Source organism: Apis dorsata, unplaced genomic scaffold (assembly GCF_000469605.1).
Source record: "Apis dorsata unplaced genomic scaffold, Apis dorsata 1.3 scaffold_292, whole genome shotgun sequence".
Taxonomy (NCBI): Eukaryota; Metazoa; Arthropoda; class Insecta; order Hymenoptera; family Apidae; genus Apis; species Apis dorsata.
The window spans coordinates 1,042,167-1,051,191 of NW_006263567.1; the positions used below are offsets into that span (position 1 = coordinate 1,042,167).

A 9,025-nucleotide genomic window follows, 5' to 3' on the forward strand; every position below is an offset into this window, starting at 1 on the left:
TACGTTTATCGACTATAAACACACGATGGGTGTGTGTGTGCGTCCGTGTAAGCAGGTGTGTTGGGTCACGTGAGCCGGATAGTCGCGTGTCGGTATTCTCGCGCGATACCGATAATACTTCGTCCACTGCTGCGAGTGTGGTGGAGGTTGGTTACGTTGGAATGAAGTGCACGACGCAAATAAAACACGTACACAATGTTGCACGGTGTGATGTAACAAGTGAAAACGATAAAAAACAGCGAAACGAAATAGAAGCCGATTAACGCGATCTGCGCTGTTTAACGATTATAAACACTTATTTTCTTCTTCTTCTTCTTCTTCTTCTTCTCCGCGACAGTCGGGGGAAAACGAAATGTTAAACATTAGATCATTCAGGAAGTTGCGCGAATGAGTTACAATGTTTTGTCTTAATTGAAATAGCGCCTACAAGCTTGAATGATTTATTCCCGTTATTTAATTCAAGGACTGTCGGATTCCGCTTCGAAGCGAAGTAAATCGTGGTTTTTTTTTTCTTCTCCTTTTTTTTTTTTTTTTTTTTTTTTAAGTCGACATTTTGATCCGACGTATAAGCGGTTAAGTATTTTTTAGAAATGGATAGAAGGATTATTTTCTTAGGCAGATTAGCACTTGGATCGAAGTTTGTTTTTTTGCGATAAATTTTTCCCTCCTCTCGCTATTCCAAACGAGATAAAGCGTTCTAATCTAAAGATTCGTCTAAACAAGATCGTCGCTAAACGGACTGCAAAATATAACTTTTAACGTAACTTCGTAACGTAAATCGAAATAACAAAAGTACGTGCGAACAAATCTTGCAAAGTTAAAATATCAAGGTATAGCTCTCTTAACTTCTCGTGTAGCTTTCATTAATAGAGATTTCACTCGAGGCTACTAGAGGCTACTCTCTGTTTCGACGCTAATAGCAGCGAGTCGAATTTCGAAAAACCGCCGAAAGCGACACGATAGGCAAATAGGCTGATTGAAATTCCAAGGATAGGCTGTGGAGAGGCCTTCGAAAGCTTAACAAGCTGTGGCTGCAGCCCGGATACGTGTAACGCGTCCTTGCAGTGGCGCACCGGTTCGCAAATCACTTTGCAAGACGCGTACGCGTCCTTGGTCTGTTCCTCTCACGGACTCGTACCGAGCCCACCTGGCGTCGTTGCCCGTGCAGAATTTTCAGATCCCTTCGTCTCTTCCTTGGAAAATTACTTTTTTCCGTTTCTCGAACTTTCATCCAATTCAATTATGAATTGCTTTTTCAATTGTTTCCAACTTTCGAAGAGAGAACCGAATTTTTAAAAATACGCGAATCGAGATACTCGCGTGTCATGTTTCTAGACAACAGGTGAACAAACATCGTTCGAGTGTGATTAACATGTTGAATGTCAGCCGGGGTTACAGGTGGGTCGGCAATTGAATTTTCATTCATGCCAGATGGCTCTCTCATCGGTAACCGCGATCAAATTGATTGATTTTTAATTTATCGCGTAATTTTTATTTTTGAATTAAAATTTCGAAAGATGAATGATGAGTTATAAATCGATGTACATCGTTTGAAGGATAAATTAGTTCTTTATCTAAGAAGAGAAATTAGGTGTGTGCTTTTATGAAGAGTGCTCTCTCTATCTCGTTCGCTAGCATGCCTTATACGTGTTCTTTTTCCTTGATTGTTTATTAATTTTCATGAATTTTTTTCTCTTTTTCATTCATCAAGAACGATACACGGATAATTCAAAGAGCTATTAACATTATACTTTCACGTCTTTTTATCTCTTCCGTAAAAACGAACGTTTTAAAAAACAATTCTAATTTCTTTTTTTCTTATTTCTTTTTTTAACAAGATATATATTGCATTTTATCACGTTAAAACAAGAACCAATATTCCGATGCTGCATGCAAGACGCGTCGTCACGGTTATATTTCACGCTTCTCAGGCTCAATTTCCACAAACGTTTTACAACTGTCTGAAAGCCGCCGACAAAATTACAAGGAACAGTTAGCGCGTTTCGACGAAGCCGGCGTCTGATTAACCGACTCCTCGCGATAAATTACGAGAGAGGAACACCCCGTTTGACAGATAGATAAAACCATGAACTCGCGCAATGTCACGATTCTATGCACTCTAATGGCGTGTACGGAGGATTATTTCTTTTCCCAGCGTCATTCATACCTCGTGGAATGGAACGAGGAGGTGCCCGCCGATTGTGAAACGCTTCCTAGAAATACAAACCGATTCGTACGAGTAACGTGCACGACTGATCCGTATTATCACCGTACCGGTGTCCAATTGCAAAAACTGATTCATTCGAGCGCGTATTCGCGTAACGCGTGTCTCGTGTTACGAGATCGTGGATCGAGATGGCGTCGATCGAAGAGGAAGGGTTATTTGCGTACAAGACGTTCCGCGCGTATAATCTCGAGACGACTCGATTCGAAAATTTAATTCAAGCTGAACCAAATATTCGGAATTTTCTTCGTTTCGAACGAACACGAAAAATATGCAACGAAGAAGAAGGACTCGTTTCGAAGGGTGTCAAGGAAAAATCTTTCCGCCAACGACGATAAGATAATACTAAGATAATACTTACGCTGTAATAATTTGCAATTAAGAACTTTAAGAATTTTATCATCGGGTAATTATTAATGTTCCAAGGATCGACGGATAAGGATCGTAAATAAATGATACGTACGTTCCCAAGATCGCGATCGTATCGTCGTGGAAACGTTTTCTCGAAGCGATCATCCATGAATCCGCAGATTCTCGCGGACATACTTATTTTTCTCTCTCGAAGAAGAAGATTGCTAATTATCCAATTAGAATTTCAAATTCGAGCGATACCGCTTCGAGTATCGTCCAACGTTATCCATCCGATTTACCTTATGTACCAACCTTTCTCGGTTTTTCCGTTCGATGCTATTTTAAAAGAGATCATCTGTGTTGTTTTACTTCATGTTTTCGCCGACGCAGCGCGCGTTTTCCACGCCCACGCGAAAAATATAAATGGCACGATCCGATCCGAGGAAAACTCTTTCGATTTCCTTTTTCCAAATTCGTTTCTTCGATTCGGAAGTGACGCGCATGGCCTTAATTAATTGAACGCGCGTCAAGGTTAGATAATGATTTTCCTCTGGCGATAGGGAACGAGCGGTGTGCGCCCCGCGCTTCTGTCCAATCCGTTTTCGCGATAATATGCACGGCCGGTTTTGGAAACCGGTTTCTCTTTCCTCGAATAAATTGAACCGATCCTTTTTTTTTCTTTTTTTTTCTTTTTTATAAACCATCCTCACGTATATGCATATGTATACGAGGCCAGAAATTTTTTAATGGGTCGTGAGCAATTTTTTTTTTCTTTTTTGGGAATCGGCCTCTTCTTTCGCAAGAATTATTACGCCCCGTGATTGGCGATTAAAGGAGAAAGTAGCGGAGACAATGTGGGGATCGCGACTGGAGATATCGGCATATGCATATAAATTCTAGCAAAGAAATTTCGAAATTAATTAGAATATGTCACGTTTCTTTTACGATCTTCCTCGATTATTAATTTTGATTTCGAAACTCTTCGACGATACTTTTCCAATCCCTCTCCTCCCAAATGTCAGCATTTCGATGTTTCTTTGTTTATCAATTATTATTCCCTCGGCCAAAAATGTTACGCAAGAATTCTATAAAAAAAAAAATACCAAGTTTCTTTGACGTTGTTCCACGTATGCAAATTGTCCATAATTTTGAAATTTAATCACGACGAGAGGTCTCGTAGAAGTGCAAGGCAAGTTTTCAATATATTCGACATGAGCTCGAAAATTACAGCATCGAGGATAATTTGATGTGTGTTAATTTCGTGGGAAACGAGCGCGCGACGCCTGGATTCGCGAAATAATCACTCTATCGATTAACGTTTCTCGCCGAAGATTGCGCAACCCGTGCGTTTGTTAGTCATCGAAGAGGGGAGAGGTGGGAGGCGAGAGAGAGAGACGCGTAAGTGGCGGTGATTGAAAATAACCGGTCGCTTTTGTCGGTTCTCGCATCACGTAAATTAACGACAGAACCGAGACACGGCCGCCCCCTATTTGTTGTACAGAGATGGGCGCTTAGCCTTTTGCAATTGGACGTAAATATTGGTTTTCGAGCAACGATTATGCTTCGAGCTTCGTTACGCTCTCTGCTTGTATGCAAATCCCGCACAACCTTTTTTGGAACGGTGAATTCGATGTGGCGTGTTCTCTCTCTCTCTCTTTCGAGACGTGTTCCGGTTACCTCGTTGAAGTTAACTTAACGCTAGAATTATAATGCGTGTAATACGATTAAAACAGGATTATAACCGAGAAAAGATATTAATTTTGTTAAAAGTATCTACACGTTTTTGCGTAATAAGCGTGAAAATGATAAATTTGAAACTTGTTCCCTATATCTTTGCCGATTTTTCACGATTTTAAATCGAGATAAACATTATGGATCTATTTTCGTGATATAATTCCTCCATAATTCATACGTATGGATATCCTATTATCTACGATATTTATCTAAAATTTTTAGATTATTCTTAAAAAAAAAAAAAAAATAAAAAGGTGAATAAATATATAGATAAGAATACGTGGTAAAGTGATTCGCAAGCAAATCTTATTCATGTAAATTGCATTCTCTCTAGATAAAATTTAATACACATGCAAGCGCACCACGTCTCCCACAATTCTTCCATTCGTTTTTTCATCCTTTCCTTCTTTCTTTTTTTATAATTAATCCGCGAGAACGCTAGCTTATCTTGGATCGCCCTTGTACTTCAAGGCGGCGGTTATATTTTTCTTCCGTAGCACCGTTTCCACGGTTCGCAGAATTCGGTCAATGCACGCCCTACGTCGCCTCTCTCGAAGGCGAGGAATGCACCGTCGGTCACGTTGCATAATGCAGTCGCAATGATATATCCCCCTTTTTCTCTCTCTACATCGTGCGCAGCATGCGCGATGCGCGCGAGGATAACGACGGTATATTTTTCGGTGGACGTTGCCAAAAAGTAAGGGAGCGTTGTTGTTGTGTACTTGGGCCGGCGATAGAGGGACTCGCGTCGAAGCCTCTCGAGGCCAAGGTTAAGGTCGGACCCCCACCGTGCACAGCTCTGCGCGCCCGACTTCCCGTGCGCCGCCCGTGCTTCGTTTGTTTCGCCTCGTCTTCCTCCTATTCCGACGTAACTTCCTTTCACCGGCCGCCACCGCGATTTTTCTCTATCCAACCTGGACGGGGACGAGAAGCAACAACTTGTATCGTCTCTCTCCACTCGTACGAGGTGTAGATGCTTGTAATAAATGGGAATTTAAAAGCGAATCGAAAACGATGGATGGAATTCAGAGGGCGAAATTTAATTTTGGAATGAATATATACCATATTTGGAAAATCGATTGTTGGAAAATCGAAAGTTTTTTTGAGAGCGAGATCGCTAGGCGATGGAGAGGACACGTCTCATTAGTATTCGCGAATATGTTAAGTCGACGTGGATTCGTGTAAACGAAGTTCTACTTCGTACTTTCCTGATGCGTATTTTCTTCGAGCGCCGTGCAACGGAAACCTAAATGGCTACCGAAGAACTTACATCATTTGGTGAAAGCGATTACGTAGAATGCGATAAAAAGCAGTCAATGAGAAATAATTAAAATATATTTTCTAGTAGCCGCCATCCTTCCAATCTTCGAATCTTTCTCGACAATTCCAACATTTCATTCTTCTAATAATATATTCCCTAGACACCAAGATCCAAGAAAATCGAACTTCGTCATTCTATCATCATTCCTCTCTCTCTCTTCCCCAAATTTCCCGAATTTCCTTCCCATTGATTTCATTTTCGAAGTAACGAAACTTGTCCCGGCGCGCAAGCACCTCCAAGGAGGGGAGGGGGGTTCCATTGTGGAATTCCAAGCCCCGGACAAGAGAAGTTTACTCCTTTATACGGCGGTAGGTTTCGACGTCAGTCGCCAGGCAATGGAATCAGACGCGAGGGTCAGTCGAGCGTGAAACGCAGATACGTGCTCTGGCAAAACACGCGGCCTCTCTTGTGCTCCTCGCGCGTGTCGAATCCACAATTCGGTATCCGTGGAGCCGGAGGCGCGGTATAGACGTTTCGAAAATTATCTGGCCGACCGATTTCCCTCTCTGCCGCAGCTTTTTACGCGTCGATCGGTTGCGCGAGGGTTGCCGTGCTCGCTTCAAATTTTTCCTTCCATTCGGCCGGGTTTATGTTCTCTCTCCTTCTCTCTCTCTCTCTTCAACACGCGTGCGTTGTACACACACACACACACATGCACGATAGAGCAACGACGGTACGTGTCCTCCGCGAGCTCGTTTTCATCGGCTTGCGAGGATAAACGTACGAGCTCAAAAACCGACCGACCCCTCGCGTTACACGACACACCGAGGGTTATCAAGCGAAGGGAGGAAACCCGGGAATTATTATGTATCACGAGAGACGCGCGGGAACCCTGATTTTTTTTTTTTTTCTCTCTCCTCCTCCTCCCGTCAAGGATTTTAAAGGGATCATCCTCGCATCCGGGAGAAACTTTTTTTACGCGATGTGAATTTTTTTTTGCGGGGGAGAGATATCATTTCTTTGCCAGAATTCGCGTATTATTGTTACGCGAAATTATATTATCGAGACGAAAGTATTATTATTCGAAAGGGAAGCGTGTCTTCTTTCATTGTTTCGTCGAATTATCCGTGAAAATTTTCTACGGATTTCATTGTTCGTATCTTGGTTCGATAATCGAATAACAGGTGAATCGGAGGATAAATAAAATTGGATAAATAAAATGGAATTAGATTGAGCTAACATTGGCACGTTTTTGTTGCAGGCAAAGCTGCGGTGCGAATGGAATCTTCTCTCGTCGCCTGGACTTCAGCGCCTTCAACAGCCTGCCGCGCACTAAACTCAACTCGTATCACATAAAGGTAAGCGAACGGATTCCATTCTTCGTTTCGAAAGTGTGCATCCTGTGCGAGATATATAAGAGGGATATGTTTTTCATTTCGAGAATGCACGTGTTTAAGACTCGGGGAAAGTTTGAAAATAGAAATAACCTCGCTAGAAAAGGCGAAGAGAGGAAAGGATTCCTTAAAGCGGAAGGTGCGCGCGATAGATAGAGCAAGGTCACGGTGAGTGCTTGGCATATCCTCTTTGCTTCGAGCCTCTCTAAGAAAATCCTCATTTCTCTCCTTTTTATTCGTATAGAGCGAGGCTGAATGATTAATGAATAATCATGATTAATTAGGATACTTCTTCCCTCGATCCAAATTTCTCCCTCCCTTGTCAGATTTCGTCAAATATTCATTTAAAAAATATATTCCAAATATTTCGTCTTAATAATTAGTTATCGTACGAATTAAAAAAAATAGGAAAATTAATATTTTCGCGATAAATTGGCGCCCAATTTCGATCCTCCTCCCCGCAATTTGTTTATTCGACGCTGTTGGAACTCGCACGCAACTCCGATCATTCCGCCCTTGTTGTTGATAACGCCATATGCGTCACGTATCAGTCAGTCAGCCCTCCCCTCATCTCGCGCGAAATATTCTCTCACGCGAGCTTCGTTTCGCTTTCCACACCCCCTCCCATGACGAATCCTTTGGCTCGCCGTTAGCTCGTAACACTGTCGTCCTACCCCAAATACGCGAGGGAAAATCAATACGGCGGTTTCGTGCATTCGCGCCATACACGCACACCACCCTCCTCTCCCCTCTCCTCGCGTGCATGCTCGCGTGTTTCGTTTATTACGGCGGTATCTTCGCGTGTGCACACGCGAGATACGCTCGAGGGAGGGAGAGAGTCGTAGAACTCTCTCTCTCTCCTCCTCGTCGTCGAAGGCCTCCATCGATCCTTTTAATCGCCCCTCGGGCGACGGTGTTGGGATAATACCGCGTTGCGGTAGGTCGATCGATGAACGAGATACGGCGCAAAATAACGTTTCGGAAGGAATTTACGATGATTCACGCCGATCTCTTCGAGAGCCGCTTTTGATCGATACGCCAAGGGTGTCTCTCGTAAAAGCCACGTTTCTGAATTAATTTGATTAATTTTCCAATCGATCGAGTGAAAATTCAAATTAAGCGCCATTATCACTTTTCTTTTTCTCTCTCAGTAATCGTGTATCTCGTCCCGTAAAGTTAAAAAAAACGATACCGTCGACAGAACGGTCCCAGAACTGCTCGCGTTTCCGCGCCGTTTCGAACGCATCGTGGCGAATCGATTAAACGGATTACAAATAGATTAAATGACACGGTTACACGGTGGTGTAAATTCGACGGCCGATAAAACTGGGGAGGCGGATGAAATTAATACGCGCCGGCGAGGAGGATTAATACCCGGTAATCGTCGAACGCGTGATTTATGTGGCGGAAAAACGGGCCCGGTCCAAAGGTATTTCGCGCTTGTTAGAGACCACCCCGTTGCGTGTCCCTATGTTTAATAGCCGGCCGCGCGTTGCCTCCTAACTTTCAAATTACCCACCATTTCGAGAGCTCTTTCGTGCGTTTGAAAAAAGAAGGAAAGGGCGAAAGAAGGGAAAGAGGAAAGGAGAGAAGGAACGAGCTAGCAAAATAGCCGGGTGCGTTCGTCTTCCCCTCCCGTAAGTGGCGGCGAAACGAGCAACCATAACGGGGCACGGTATACATATATATATATATATATATACACATTCACCCTTCTCGTGTTTTCGTTAGCCCAGGACCTGTGTGCGCTCCACCGAGGGTTACCGCCGAAAAACATCATCGAGGAGAGAAAGGGTTAATTTGTGACTCGTCTACCCGTCGTTAGCATCCACGGTTTGAAAATTCCTGAATATTGTTGAGAATAGGGCAGTCCATGAACCGCGAGAGAAAGGGGGAGAAGGGAGGAGGGAGCGTTGTACGTTATACTCTTTTGCGTCTGGCTTTTTCGCCATAACCTTTCATCGCTCGACGCTACGTTTCTCTCTCTCTCTCTCGAGGAAGGTAGCCCATAAAAGACTCTCTCCTCCCCGGTTTCGCCTCTCCATCGTCCACCGCGGCCCC

General features: G+C 43.4%; 1 protein-coding gene across 1 annotated transcript in view; it reads left to right on the plus strand.

Moving 5' to 3' along the window:
- Positions 1 to 9,025, plus strand: part of LOC102672661 (headcase protein) — a 146,868-nt gene that overhangs the window by 21,423 nt on the left and 116,420 nt on the right. Inside the window, exon 2 of the mRNA XM_006617096.1 lies at positions 6,832 to 6,928. Coding sequence (XP_006617159.1) covers positions 6,832 to 6,928 — 97 coding nt within the window. The remainder of the gene's footprint in view (positions 1 to 6,831; positions 6,929 to 9,025) is intronic.